Here is a 16,271-nt window from a genome sequence, read left to right as displayed (position 1 = left end):
CTCTATCAGCCAATGGAGAACTGCGTTATGAAATTGCTTCACGCATTAACGCAACCTGGATGAAGTGATGTTCCACAACTGGTGCTCTTTGTGATCGACTCTATGGTTCTGAGTGTTGGCCGACTATAAAAAACAATGAACGGCGTCTCGCGGTAATAGAGACGAAGATGTTGTGTTGGACTAGTGGCGTGACACGCTGTGATTACATCCGAAATAAGGGTATCCGCGATCGATGTGGGGTTGCACCGATCGTAGAGAAATTGCAAGAGAGGCATTTGATACTGCCAAATGGCGAAACCGATCACGACGAGCCCACCCCGCTAGTGAACGCGACAAACGCTGAAGAAGTAGAAGAAGGCCCAATTTCTTTCTTCGGAAAACGCCGGGACAGAATGCTTCCGATGCAGCCTTCCTCTACAGTTTGATACGACAAACTCCACCCTTTCATGTTAGGAAGTTTTTACGACAGCACCCACCTTTTGGTTACGATGGAGAGGCTTCAATATTATCTTCAGCCTTCATACGAGAGCTCTTATCGGTCGATTATCAATGGAACGGAGGAGTTGGTGAATTTGAGACAGGTAGTATTAGTAAATCTTGAAGTTTTGGCTCTTATCCTGGATTCCTAGCTGACGAAAGTACAGCTAAAACTCCTTCAAAATCAGCCTAGAAAAACCTCAGACACCGCTCCTCCAAACCTGAGACACAGTGACAACCTACATCGAGCTTGAAATGTCACATACATGTTTCGAAAGTGGTTTTCCTCATAATAGGGAAGGGTCGCCCGAATCGCATGTGGGTCTGTGGAGGTCTAAATTTCCCAGGAGAGGTATCTTCCAGCTGCTGATGGAATTTGCTAAAAAAGATTTAATTAAAGATGAAGAGACTGTTTAATCCCATCAATGGCTCATTAAATTGGTTCAGGTGACTAGTATTCACAGCTCTATGATTTGTCACGTGACTGGTTTTCGTTGTAGGTTCAATAAGCACTTAAACATTCATATTGAGATATCAATTAATGGATACCCCCGGATAGATATGAATCAATTGATCTCCCTTCTTGAGCAAACAGTTCAAAATCCAGAGTTCAAAAGCAAATTGGTTTGAAAATGCCGGCTATCCCCCAAGAACTAATACTCAGTAAGTTTGTCTCCTCGTACAATAACTTCTGCATTTAATCTTCAAACAATGAAACCATAATTTAAGCTGTAGATTCAAATATCCGTAAATTGGTTGTTTGATTCAATGGACCATAAATTGCTGCAAGCGGATTTGCAGATAGACCCCTATAATTGCAGCAAGGGAGGATCAATCAAACACCCGACTTAATAAAGCGCATAGCTCCGTCTAAGCACAGTCCATTGATCCTTTAACCCCCTCCCAGATCAGATCCTCGACCCATTCAAACATCAATTTCGCTCATGCTATTTGTTTCAATTTACTCAATATTAAACTTTCCGTTCGTTGCCGAGCGCCATAGATTGGATGTGTATGAATTAAACTCATTGGTATGCACGTTATAATCCCGAACTGCTACAGTTTCAGTGGGAAAACTTTCATTTTATGAAACTACTTTCCATCCATGCGACCATAAAATATACACAGATATACGTGGGGATATACACGAACTCTCCTAGTTCTTAGCCTTCATCTGGGCTCGTAATCCCTCTCGAGGCGGCACTCAAGTTTAGTTTTCGCAGTGGAAACACTTCGACTATTTCTTAGTCCTCGTCGTTCTCAATTCAGAAAGCTAAAAGTTACAAATCCTTGGAAAGTGAACGTTAGGAATCCTGGAATTAATGTAGCGCGGGTACCGCTCGTTGGTTGTCATCAATTACCGTTCCGAATTGGGGACGACACAATAGTAAAAGGGAGGGACATGGGAATAGGAAAGTTTTTCATGGATGACGCTTGCCCGTGAGCTGGAAGGACTGATTCCTAGTTTGCCCATGAAAAGGCTAGTTGGTAATGTTGCAGGAAATTTTCACGGACTTCAATATGTTCATCGAGAGTAATGGGAAATATGGCGACTCATGCATGATCAAATTTCTCCTGGGCCAACTTAGTTACCGCACATAATCGGACAGTACTTAGCTTGATGTGGGGACTGAAATGGTTAGATCCTTAAAAAGTCAATTTCAAACGCAACAAGACAGACTGAATGCCCAATATCCAATTAAAAGTTGAGTGTCCTTGCTCTCCAACATGACCCATTGAACTCCTGCATAGTCCGGATTTTCTGTAGTCTTAAATGAAAGAAGCAGGACGAGGCGGAATTGCAAGGATCCACAAGGACATCTTATGCAACCACTTAACTCCCGCAGACTGTATTCGTTTGCAAACAGTAATACCGACGAAATGCAACTACTCCAACGTGTGACAATAATTCTTCGAATTGGCTTACAGGCTCCCGTAAAAAGACAGTTTTACGACAGTATCCTCTCTAAGTGAATAAATGAAATTTATCGAGCAGTTTATTCCAGTGAATTACGCCAACCGTGCTGCTATTTTGCGCGAACTTCATAAAATGTCCTTTTTTCCGTGTCTCTCTTAGTTCCGCTTCTCAACCTTCGTCGCAGTCGTCGAGGTCCTGGGTCCTTGTCGACGACTTTTTTACCGTCGTCATCGTAGCCGCCGTAGTCGTCACCATCATTTGGTATCCGTTCAGGCATTGTCGTCAGTCGGTGCAATATTGTTGTTGAAAAGGAGTAGAGTAGTTAGTCTAGTTGGTTGGTAGTGAAAATTTATGATTATTGCTGAATATGAATGGAAAACATTTATCGAAGAAGGAGAGGGGGTCGAATTGATTGGTTTTATGGATTGTTACAAGTTGTCGGGGTAACTAAATTATTGTGCAAGTTTCATGAGTGAGTCGTGCAGGGAGTTTGAGCAGGTAAAGTTTAATTGGATTTCACTGTGCGTTCGAAGGGGGGAGTAGTTGTTCTGGGCAGGATTTATTTGTTTTTGTGCTAAAACTTTGAATTTAGTTAGTTAGTTACGGGGGAATACTGTATCGAGGTTGTTTCCGGACAGTTTTGAGATTTGTGCCCTTCGGGATATGTAGGATTTCTGTCGAACAGGTCTTATTAGTTCTACTCTTGTTATGGAGCCTTCAGAAAAGTTATAAGTCCGTGTTTTGTTTAGTAGTTTAACGAGGGTTATTTGTAGGTTACAAGGAAGTCCAATTGTTGAAACTTTTCTAAATTACGCTTTAGTGAAAACATGTGCACCCTCCTAGAAACAGTGCCAAAGAAAAGATTAAATACGTCTTCTATCTTCTACCTCCAACTAAGCAAATAACTTTGCAATTTCATTCAAAAGCATTCTGCACTGAAATGGCGCCCAACGTGGGGTCGTGTTTTTCACCTGCCTATACAGCGCTTCCATTGGGACTATGCGGAAGGAGAAGAGGCTGTAACCAAGCTTGAGTGGCGATGCAAGTGAACTGCGGTAAATCATAACGATCCTTCCAGTCGAAGTTTGAAGAAGCCAGATAGCTTTATAGCCTGACGAGCTGAAGATTTGGTCTTCAGACTGAGTACTTATGCACAAAGGTTTGGACACTACTATTCTTTCGTGGCTGCCTGGTCTGATTATACTTCAGGTTAAAGTTGCATAATTCGGCAAGTCCTCACACGATCTCCACGAGATGGCCACTGGAAACCGTTTTCGGACCGAGTCTATAAGACCAGGCTAGAGACGGAGACAGTAGCCATCGAGAGCAACAAACTCGGTGCCACCGGTAGGAACACTGTTTTAAAGCCAACCGCAGATACCTTTTAGAGTGAGGTGACAGATAGACTAGTGCTTTCGAGCCTAGAAGCTGGGTGCAGCGAATACTAGACATAGTACTCCTAACTCGAAACCCTCGACGCCGGCGGATCTCTCAAAAGTAAAAACCGACGAAACGTCGGTCACGGGAAGTTGGCTAAGAAGCGAAACTCCACTGAAGTCCTGCTCAAGAACTAGTACCAGATGGTCATGCATATTCTCATCAAGATTGTTAAGAATAAGGAGGCTGTACTGTTGACGAGCGGAATGGAAAAGACCTTGCTAAATACCACGCGATTGTTGAGGAATTTAACAGCAAACACTTGGCAGACGAGAAAAAGCGGAGGCTCACCGCTCTTAAACGGAATCAATCTCACTACGAGGTCGAACAAGAATGCAAGCGGAGCAAGTTTCGGACGCTAAACAAGCACCGGAGAAAAGTATGCAGCAACAGCCAGCCGACGAGCCACGAACTGCCAAACCCTTCAGCGAAGTGGCCAAGGACCACTAACATATCGCGTCGGTGGATGGCAATTCCGCTGGTGGGAAACTAGTGCCGGAGGTGAAGACCAGCGTTGGGGCTAGGTTGCCCGAGTTGGTCATTAAGCATCTCCTGGACGCCAAAGGTAAACACACGGGATCCGTTCCATACTCTGATTCCTCTCAGGTGGTCTGTGGGTTCCACGTTATAGTTTACGAGGACCAATTTTCCAGGTACTTTCTCGGTTCGTGCGTCATTAAGATCAGCTTCGCCAGGGAGAGCGTAAAGCTCAAAGGTGATTGGTTGTCGACGATCCGCATAGATAAGGACAAGCTCGTCCAATACGTGCACCTTCAAAACCCCAGGATTCCTATGGATGACTGGGTAGTTATCTAGGAGGAGGAACCCTAGACATTTTCTGCTCCGTATAAAGAGAGAGTGCCAGAAGGCACTGGAAAAGGTCGACTATAAAGTGCCGTTCGGAGTCAAGAACATTAAGGTGAAAGTGTTCTGCTTGGTCAAGTAGTTAAGAATAAACTCTCCGGTGCGCAATTTGGTAAGATTGGCACGACAAACGAACTGAAGTGAAAGGTTGGGGCTCTGGAAATCTTCAGCATCTGATACAGGCATAAATATTTGTATCCATACGAAGACTGTGCACGAGTGGTTTTCATACCGTAAGCGAACAGGTGCGACCATGGGTCCACGAAGGACTTTCGACCAGTCAGTCTCACCTTTTTCGTGTTGAAGACCCTAGGGCGCGTCCTGGATATTCACTTAATGGCGATTGTGGAGAGAACGTCTTTTTCTAGGTTCCAGCATGCCTACCTCAAAGGCAAATCCACAGAAACCGCTCTCCACGTGGTAAGCTGCCTTCTTGGATATAGAGGGAGCATTCAACAACGTTAGTACAAACGCAATCGAGGAAACCTTAACGAGTATTGGTTTGGAGGGGTATTTTACGCATTGGATTATATCCATACTAATTACTACGATAATCCAGTCCAACCTGGGAAGCAATCACTTGACCGGCGCTATGAACAGAGGCACGCCCCAGTTCGGCGTCATCTCTCCGGTGCTCTGGTTTATAGTGATGCACGAAATTTTACGAATATTGGATAGCAGTGGATCAAAGGTAGTGGCATATGCCGACGCCTTGGTGATATTAGTGACAGGGTTGTTTCCGTCCATTATGAGCGACATCATGGAAGGAGCGTTGCGAAAGGTGTGCCTGCAGGCCGCAAGATGCGAACTCGGCAAGAACCCAATCAAAACGGAACAGATGCTATTCACCAGCAAGGCAAGGGCACCTGAATCCACCTACCATGGCTGTATTAACAAAGATTGGTTCCTACCTCCAATGTAAAGTATTTAAGAAGGCTTGTATATCCTTCCATGCCTGTAAGAGAACCTTTGCAAGGAAATGGGGTCTCCGGCCGAGGATGGTTCTCTGGGTATCCACCGCTGTGGTACGTTCTATCCTAACATACGGCTCTTTTGTATGGTGGCATGTTTTGAGCAAAAAGTACAATCGAATGGCGAAGACTTACCTCCTGTGTCAAGTCAAGGAGGATTTGGCCCGCTTATAACATATCACCAGGGATCCGGTACCAGACGTGAACAAATGCTTACAAGATTACAATGGTCTACACGGGATACTGGTCCATAGGGGACTATGCAGCTAAAGTGGGAATACCCTACAATTCGCATTGCCGAAGCTGCAGAGAAGGGAGGGAACTCTTAGTCGCTTCCTGTGCGATTGCCCTGTTCTAGCTAGGGTCAGCTACGGACACTGGGTAGACCATTCTTTGGGGACCTCAGAGAGATTTATATCTGCAGAGTGGGAGAGCTACTTTCATTCGTGAATGCTACGGGCTGGCCCTAAAGACTTGAGCCGGCTGGAGAGCCTACCTGCTCTCATAACAGCAGTCACGGTCTTAGAAGTTTGTGGCATCAAAACGGCGGACCGCAGCGCTAAGTGAGCTCCCCTGAGCGACCACTGATACCTGCCTACCTACCTACTATTAATTTGTAGATAACTTTTTTTTAAGAATGAAGGATTGATTATGTTGATACATGAAAAATTTTACTCGTGAGGATTTCCTCAGCACCTTTATTGCGTTCTGTGAGGTATCTTCGCCTATCAATTATGCCCTCTTCCGGACATCAAATTAATCCTATGGGGTATTTCCGGTTACTTTGTACTTATGCACCCACTTTCTGTAGACATTGAGTTTTGAGTTGGCTTTGTTCTAACTATCTCTTCGCCAGTTAAATTGGATAGCCCTCCTTTCAAATTTACATCAATACTTTTAGGAGTGTTTAGACCGCTGGCTTATTCTTTGATTGATTATGCAGCTATCATAAAGCTCTGTATTGTCCAGATGTCTTGATGAACATCCATGGTGATTTGCGTAGACAATTGGTCTAAATCAATCATGCATCTCTTCCTCCTAGTTGATGGGTCTGAGTACTATCGACAGCGAACTCATCGTAAATTGCGAATTTATGAGCCCGAAAAGTTGCAGCGATTAGCTTTTTAAGAAACAAGCAGAGAGTTCTCCTACCAGGTACAGTCTTTACGCCACAATAGACTTGATCTGATTAAGTGTTACTGTGGAATCAGCTCAAGGAGCATTTGTGACTTTGGCCTTTTGTTCTCTGTTTGGACTGGCAAATGGGCAGGATTATTTAAATGCGGGCAGAGGCGTTTGTTTTGTGCATGAACACTGCGTAACGCGGGAAAACGGCCGCTAGCGCATCGTTATCCGATCGGAGATTCCACGGAATTTCTAGTTCAACTTTTTATCGGCTTTTGCACAATTCCACAACGTTCCCTTTCTTTAATTTTCGACCGTTCACGCCGGCAGTCTGGTCCAGAAGGAGGAAATTTTGCGCGGCGATGACAGTGCAATGCGATGGCGGCAGTACAGTGCGTTAGCGGAGGCGAATTCAGCACTGAAATGCGGTAGTGGTTCATTCCTCCAATGCGTCGCCACATCACTCCGCTCCCAGCTGAAACCGCGCTAATTCAGGGGAGAACCCGGGACGTGATCCCGCCAATGGAGTTACCGGGTGAACCTGACACTTCGCGGGCGCTTTTTTGGAGCATCCCTCGTTTCAACAAAGGCCATCAGCCTCGAGAAGAAGACCCACTAGAATTTTAAAAGAGTACTCCCGTCGCTTCAGCACTTCAAAGGGTTCTCGTGTGGTGGGTGCAGCAGCCTTCGAGGAGCGTCCACCTTAATGAGTACTTACGAACAGGTCTCGATGTCCCTGGGGATATCGATCTCCGGCGTCATGTGTCGAGAAGGTGGAAGGTGGCCTGAAACAATAACTCTGCCCGACACTTCTGCACAACCGCAGGCCAGGGTCCTTTGTCGCGAATGAATTCCACGTTTTGGAGTTCCGGCCGAATTCATCGCTGACCAGGGAATTGAATCCAATGGGATACTGGAACGCTGGCGTAGAACACTGAAGGCCGCTGTAATGGTGACGATGACTTCTCGTAGTCGCAAGTTCTACCTTTCGTTTTACTTCGCCTACGTACAGCTCATTGTGAAGAGTTTGCCGCTAGTTCCGCCGAGTTGGTATACGGGGAGAACTTGAGGCTTCCCATCGATTCTATGCTCGATACCAGGTCAGCTCTTTCCATCACTGGGCTTTTGCGTTTTGTCTCCAGCGATGGGGAAAAGGATGCATAGCGGGTGTTCTTCGATCATCGCCCCTCATGTTGGCGGATCAGGAGTCGGGTTTCTCACTGAAACCCAGTAGCAACTAGGGGTGGGGTAATGTAGAGCTGTAAGCTGGTTAACGAAGATTCGTCCGAGCTCCGAATAATATAATTCACCACGAAGTGAAACTCATTCGCCAGAGTATTTCCCCCTACCTAGAGTCGGTGCGGCTAGTTAACGATGAATGTAAGTTAGCAAGTCGAAAAGTACAGGGAGCAATCACCTCAGCGGCGGAAGTTTCATTAAAAGTCAGTAGTATGAAGCCTTGTATACCTCAATGTACATTTTGCCGAGACAAAGAGAGAAATCTGATTTCCGATCGAATGGGCATATTGAAACCATCGTTTGAACATTTTGAGGAACTGCTCAACAGCCAGAATATTGGAGAGTTGGATGTCCCAGTACTGCGCTCCTTCTGATCGAAGAGACTGGCCGAGATTTTGAGTTGCACATTAATGAAAGCAAGATGAAGTACACGGTGAGAACGTCAGCACGAAAAAATAGAGGAGCAGTGACACCAAATCGCACTGGTGAAATGAGAACACTAAAGATAAAAGACTACAAATTTGAGACCGTTGAGAATCACAACCGATGACAGCTGCAGCCAGCAGAAGCTCGAAACGTCTCATCATAGGGTCAAAGCTCTTACTGTACAAAACAATGATTTTGAAAGTCCTCGTGTATTCTTCGGAACGTTGGACTCCTAGCAGCGTTCCAGAGAAGAATCCTCCGAAGAGTTATCGGCCCCCAACATGAAAATGATGCGATGAGCGATAAAACGATCGCTTTGTTATGGATAAAATTCGGCTCAATTGGATCACCTTATCCGTATGGGTGCGGATGATCCAGCCAGGAAAGTCTATAAGGTAATCAATATCTATGGTAGAAAAGGCAGACGTGAGTCACACAGTTTTTAGGGATACCGATTTGGTGGACCTCGACATTGTGATGTCGGGAGTTCCTCCTTGAAGAATTTGATCCATCTTCGCTTACATCTCTTTTGTATTCTTGTTCTTTCTGGTACTTCTAAATAAAGGTTTCATTGTTAGTTGTTTGCATATATCTATTTTATCAATCTTAGGGATTGATAGTATTTAACCTCATGCATTTTAACATATTGCCTGGCGGTCAAAGGGTAGTAAAGGTCAAAGGGCGAAATATGGATTGGTATGCACGATGGAGCATAAAACCTGGGAAACGTCTGCTGAACCAACACCAACAGCTCTACTACCAAACCCTATCTTCACCTCCACATGGTGATCGCTGGAAGTCTTTCTTCATGAAAAACTGCAGACGGAGAAGGATGAGTCTTCTGCGCTTAAAAACGGGACAAAATTTAATAACTGGTCCTCCAGGTTAGGGGTTGGGTAGGGCTGGCAACCCTACACGTAAAACCGATGTTACGAATCCACCGAAGTAGCCTCGGACAGGATGGATTTTACAACGACGAACCCGGCAACGACAACGGAATAACGATTTGTGCATTTTCTTATGGAACGTGCGCTCCCTGTACAGACTGAATGCTGCTGAGTTAGCCGATACCCTGTCCCAATATAGGGCTGATGTAACAACTTTGCAAGAGATGCGATGGACAGGGACCGGTCCATGTACAATATTATAGCGGCCATCCAGTAAACCATGTACTTGGAGTAGGTTTCTTAATCAGCCAAAAAATGAAAGCTGCTTTTATTGGCTTTGAAAATATAAGCGAAAGGCCATGCACTCGGCGTTTGCGAGGCAAGTTTTTCTAAACTTATATATTTCTATATAAGCATCATAAACGTATGATCTCAAAATCATACTTGGAGATTTCAACAGTCAAGTACGGGACGGAGTCCGTATTCAGGCAGTACGTTGGCTCCCATAGTTTACATAGGGATACCAATGATAACGGACTCCGGATTATTCAGTTAGCAATGTCGCACGAAATGGTGGTTGGAAGTACCTGGTTTGCGCGGAAAGTGGACCAAAAACCTACGTGGACCTCTCCAGGCGGAACCACTTTTCAACCAAATTGACCACGTGCTGATTGAACGACGCCAACTCTCAGTCTTGATGAATGTTAGAACATATAGGGGGCCAATATAGACTGGGACCACTATCTCGTTGGCATGGTGCTCCGAGCTCGAATTACAACAACACCTACAATCCACCGCAATAATCGCAGCGAGCAGATCTCGTGGAGATGAAGTTTCAACAAATGATCTTCACAACCACCAGAAGGACGTTATCATTGATACGGTCACGAAGATACTTGGCCCCAGCCGCAAAAAAAGTCGAAACGGCTGGTTTGACTATGAACATAAGCAAGCAACGAAATGGAAGAATGCCGAGTTTCGAGTAATGTTGCATTCTCAAAGAACGCGGGTACGCACAGGGACTTATCACGAACTCCGGCGGGCGGAGAAGCGACTTCACAATCGGAAAAAGGGAGGCTGGGAGAACCAAAAGTACAAGGAGCAACCACACCAGGCGCGGAAGTTTTCCCAACATGTCAGCAGGATGAAGCCTTATACACCTCGATGCTCATCCTGCCGAGACAAAGAGGGAAATTTGATTTCCGACAGAATGGGCATATTGGAGCGGGGGGTTGAGTACTTTGATGAGTTACTGAAAAACCAGAACATCGGCAAGTTGGAGGTCCCGCCAACTGAAGACGAAACAGTCCGTGTAATTCATCGGCTTAAAAATCATAAGTCGCCAGGATCCGATGGAATTACAGCCGAATTAGTTAAATATGGAATCGACCAAATACACCAAGTGGTTCATCAACTTGTGCTCAAGGTATCTGACAGCGAATCAATGCCTGACGATTGGCAACGAGGCATTATCTGTCTCATACATAGAAAGGGAGATATCACACAGTGCAGCAATTATAGAGGTATCACATTGCTGAGTACTATCTATATGATATTCTCCTCTATCTTGCTAGGCCGGATAGCCAATACGCCCAGAACATCATTGGCCCATACCAAAGAAGCTTCACTCCAGGCAAATCAACAACAGATCAACAACGGCAAGCGATGGAAAAACTGTTGGAATATAGACAACAGTTGCACCATCTGTTCATCGACTTTAGAGCCGCCTATGATAGCATAGCCAGTGTAAAACTGTACACGGCCATGAGAGAATTCGGTATCCCGACGGAATTGATAAGACTGACTAGGCTAACCCTGACCAATGTGCGAGGCCAGATAAAAGCAGTAGGGCCACTCTCAAAACCATTCAGCATCAACAACGGTCTATGACAGGGCCCCTTGTCATGCGTCCGCTTTAACTTGGCCTTCGAGAAAGTGACCCGTGACGTTGAAGTAAATACGAGGGGTACGATCCTCGTTAAGTCCACCCAAGAACCACCCGAGACGTACAAACTGCGTTCATCCAGATCGAGCAGGCGGCGATTATCGCGAGATCTTTGGCTGCACATCAATGAAGGCAAGAAAAAATATATGTTGGGAACGTCAGCACCGAAAACCAACCAACCAACACTATCAAACTTCACTGGCCAAACGGGAAGAATGAAGACAGGAGACTACAATTTTGAGACCATTGATAATTTCACCTATCTAGGGTCGAAAATCGCAACCGATAACAGCCATGACGATGACGTTCGGGCACGGTTGTTGTCAGCCAATAGAGCCTATTTCAGCTTACAAAAACTGTTCCGCTCGAAACGTCTCACCATAGGGTCAAAGCTTTTACTCTACAAGACAATAATCTTGCCAGTCCTCATGTATTCCTCAGTGACTTGGGTTCTTAGCAAGAAGAATTGCGAACTCTTGGCCACGTTCGAGAGAAGAATCCTCCAAAGAATTTTTGGCTCCCTACATGAGGAGGGACGATTCCGTAGCCTACATAGCGACAAATTGTATGAGCGATACCGTGACCGTCAGGTTCTGGATAAAATCCGGCTCAATAAGTTACGGTCGGCGGGTCACTTAATCCGTATGGATGAGGATGATTCAGCCGGGAAAGTTTATAAGGGAAATATCTATGGTAAAAAAATTTGATGAGGCAGATAATGCTTGAGATGGAGCGATATCATAGGTTAAGTTGCCAGAGAGATTTTAGGGATATCGAATTGGTGGACCTCGGCGCAAGACAGGGATGTCTGGAGTTCCTTATTAAGGCAGGCCTAGACCGGATACCGATTGTTGCGCGGTTGATGATGAGGATGATATAGGTGAGCTCAGCTTGGTGTGATTAACGCTTCACAGCCGCGAGGTTATACTTTTTTTTAAAGAATAAATGAGTCACCCTTTCGTTTTTACGTTACCCCCTGATTCTGCGATAAATTCTCGAATGATTTATTTTTAAAAACTTTCCTTGTCTGTAGTTAGCTATACTCGGCTACAGTGCAATGCAAGATTGATCAGCTGACAATCTTTTTGCTATAATTTTGGACATTTCATCTATTTATTTCATATTACCGTTAGTTCTACCCTTTCTTCATGGGGACATCTAACTCATCCTTCACATTGCCTTAAATATACCCTGTCTGAACGATGAGGCCATTCAATCAAGACACACTTCATTGTCATTTTCATTGACAATTACCTTGGATAATTAGACTTGATGGGGTAATAAAAGGAAATGTCATGAAATTCGTGAAGGAAGGGTTCATCAGAATAGAAACATTAACTTTTCACTCATTTAATTTGATATAAATGCTTAAAACGCTTCAGGGATGAAAACTCCTTTAAGACCTGAAACTTGAAAGATATAAACTTTACGATGCAGTTTCAATAAAATTTAGTGAACATTCAGTGCTGCAATTTATTAAGTGCCAAATATAAGTGAAGCGGCATTTAAAAGCATCCCCCACCACTAAATAATCCGATCTACCCCAACAGGGTGGGAGTAACTTCTGCTTGAGAAATATCAAACCGAACACAACATCAATTACTGCGGCAGTTATCGTCAGCATAACAACACCAATTCAATGTTTATTCCTCTTTCAAAAGTCATCGCAGCATATCCTGGCTGTGAGGATACTTAAAATCGAGTGCCGAAGGCAAGGGACATCGAGGAAAATTGTTAGAGTAAAAATAGGAAAATAAGTCGAAACACTACGAAACGAATTGTTATCATAATCCTTACCTCCAACAACACGACAAGTAATAACGATATCATCGCCCTCTTGTTTTGGCCCCAGCTCCGTTCCGTTCAGTACTTGACCCCATCGATTCAGGATAATTGGTTGCTCCGGAAGAACTGTAATGGGAAAATTACATAGTTACAAGCTATAAGTCCTTAAGAAAATAAAGAGAAAGAATTGAGATGCAATAAAATAATTGATTTAGCAAAGTCAAAAGGGACACAAACGACCAAGAAGAAAAAAAAAGAAAATAAAATAATGGAAAAAGGACTCTTTTATTTGTCTCAAGTACTGCTTTCCATTTTCTCAGTGCTAAAGGGACTTTTCGCTTGATTTTTCCCTGTTTCTTGGTTTTTTTCTTCTGTTTCAATTTTTCTCTTCTACTCACTTATCACCGTTAAATTGAATCGAAAACTTTGTGTTTGACTCGTTCGGAAATCAACTCGACATCGATACACTCCTTGATCATGACGTTTGATATCCTGAAAAATAATCAAAGGAGACTTGTGAGAATACAGTGGGCAAAGGTAAAAATTGTTATTGATGGAAGCAAAAGGAGGGAAAAACAAAGGAAAACGGGAAAATTACAAAGAGATAAACAACATGGAGTGCAGACGGTTAGAGCTGTTAATGTTGAGTTCATCGTGAGGGTTGTCGATAGGGTTGGTGTATTTGAAGGAAGAGGCTCTTAATTATAGGGATGATGTTTGACAGAAGCAGTTTGTTATGAGATGTTCGCCAGTTTTATATTTAGTTTATAATGAGCACCTTTCTTCCTCTCAAGAAAATTGAGGTGTCTGTAGGGGTTAAAAGAAAGTTTGTCAGTGCTGCGTAAAATAAGGTTAAGTCAGAGAAAAAAATAGAAATAAATTTGAGGTTCTACTCTGGTCTATAAAAGCATCTGTAACAATACCCAAAAAATTGTCCATTTAGAGGGAGGTTTTAGAAGTTCCCATGGAGACAACCTGAAATTACTGGTCTCACTTATGTTAAAATTTCAAGACATGTTTCAACAATTAAATAGGAAAAAGTTTGGCTACAAATAAAAATCCTGTCTAGTAACTATGACAGAGTCCTCGAAAATTCAAGCTTTTTTTATCCAAACGCTATCAAGCAGGCATGGAAACTCACCTACCCAAGAAACATAAGCAACAACCAGCAATCGCCCGAGAGGAAAAACAATGCAGAAACAAGATGTTTTCTAAGTGATTTTCCCAGCAGCTTTACAAGAAACATCAAAAGTTCCTTTTTGCTTCATTCTCATGTTACAATTTAAAGTCTTGAATGTTATTGTCGACTCTAAATTGGAAGGAAATCAGAAAATCATTTGTCGTTACCGGTCGAAGTTTTCCACTTATCTGAGGAAGGAACAAGATACCTGTTCGGTTAAGAGCTCACAATGTAAACTCGTTTATATTCGTTGAACACGCGATCCTTTTATCGTGAAAAAAAGATATTGAAGTGAACCTACTCAATGAGCTTTTAAAGATAATCGATCGGGCAAGGGTGTGACACGGTGATTTTGAAGGACTTCGAGGAAACAAAATTAATGGGATTGTGTCAAGAAGTTAATGGTTGCAGGCTCGTAAGAGATTTCATTTTGTGATTAGTGGATGCAATTTAGATTTTGAGGCTATTGATTTGGCCATTTTCATTGTTTAGATTGAATAATGTGATATGAAAACTGGGCTTTAATGGAAAAGTTTGGCTTTGGATATAGATAAACCAAACCAAATCTTTAACAAAATGGCGCCCAACGTGGGCAGGTGATACCGGTATGAATTTTGAAAAAAATATGTTTCTTTATACTTTACGAAGAATTGATATCTACTTCATTCAAGCTGTAGCTGTAGAGAGGCCCGAACAATGGACTAAGGTGAGCAACAAGAGGCAAAAGGATAAAAAGAAGCTCCGCCCGGAAATAATAATTATTTCCAAGAAGGGAAATATGTCCTACGCCGACATCCTCCGAAAGGTGAAATCAGACCCGGAATTGAAGGATTTGGGGGATAGTGTAAGCCGTATCAGGCGAACACAGAGAGGGGATCTGATGATGGAGTTAAGTAGATCCGCCGACAAGTCGGCCGATAACTTCCGCGGAAAGGTGAAAAGTGTTCTAGGAGCGGAAGCTGAGGTAAGAGCTCGGAAACAGGAGATAGTGGTTGAATGCAAGGACCTAGATGAGGTCACCTCATGGGAGGACATCTGTGCTGCGCTAAAGCAGCAGTTCAACCTTGGCGATATAGACCAGAGTGCCATAAAAAGGATGAAGAAGGCATATGGTGGCACACAGACCGCTATTATTAGTTTGCCGGCGGAATCAGCTATTACGTTAATTACCGCGGGCAAGATAAGAGTAGGTTGGGTCGTGTGCAGGCTTAGGGAGCAAATATCCCTAAAGAGGTGGTTCAGATGCCTCGATTTCGGCCATTTTGCGGCGACATGCACTAGCCAGCATGATAGGTCGAGGAGTTGCAGGAAGTGTGGGGAAGAGGGCCACCTCATCAAAGATTGCACCGGAGATTCACGGTGTATGCTATGTAGTGGAAAAGAGGGCGTGGACGACCGGATTGTTGAGGGAAGCAGCAGATGTCCGGTATATAAGAGGGAGCTGAACCGCACAGGCAAATGAGATTGATACAAATCAATCTCAACCACTGTGAGGCAGCTCAGGACCTGCTCTCGCAAACCATTCGAGAGTCGAATATGGATGTCGCGGTTATTTGCGAGCCATCCAGAAATCGCGGCAGTGCGACTTGGTCGGTGGATGCGTCTGGCAACACCGCAACCTGGGCGTGCGGCCATTCAGGAAATCATGCCCCCCCCCCCCCCGGCAGCCGGTTTTATAAGGACGAAGGTCAACGGTGTCCATATTTACATCTGCTACGCTCCTCCTAGTGCAACTTTAGCACAATATGAGGAGATGTTAGACAGTCTGGTGTTGGACGCTAGAGATCGCAGCCCTAAAATCATTGCGGGCGATTTCAACGCGTGGGCCCTGGAGTGTGGAAGTCGATGGCTTGGCAAGTGAGTGAGCACTACACCCACAGTGACCACCAGGCCATCTCCCTCCGCATTGGGAACCGTGGAACCAGTCAACGACGCTCTGGAGGTGAAAAGGCTAAGACGGTTGGCTGGTCTATCAGAGCTTTCAACGAGGAAACATTCCTGGCCACATTGGAGGGAG

General features: G+C 44.3%; 1 protein-coding gene across 1 annotated transcript in view; it reads right to left on the bottom strand.

Annotated features, from left to right (window-relative positions):
* The window catches only part of LOC119652819 (irregular chiasm C-roughest protein), a 626,589-nt gene that overhangs the window by 264,422 nt on the left and 345,896 nt on the right, over positions 1–16,271 (bottom strand). Inside the window, exons 5-6 of the mRNA XM_038057146.1 lie at positions 13,473–13,566; positions 13,087–13,200 (exon numbers count right to left, since the gene is read on the bottom strand). Coding sequence (XP_037913074.1) covers positions 13,087–13,200; positions 13,473–13,566 — 208 coding nt within the window. The remainder of the gene's footprint in view (positions 1–13,086; positions 13,201–13,472; positions 13,567–16,271) is intronic.

This window comes from Hermetia illucens, chromosome 3, assembly GCF_905115235.1.
Source record: "Hermetia illucens chromosome 3, iHerIll2.2.curated.20191125, whole genome shotgun sequence".
Lineage (NCBI taxonomy): Eukaryota > Metazoa > Arthropoda > Insecta > Diptera > Stratiomyidae > Hermetia > Hermetia illucens.
This window is presented reverse-complemented; position numbering and strand designations above follow the sequence as displayed.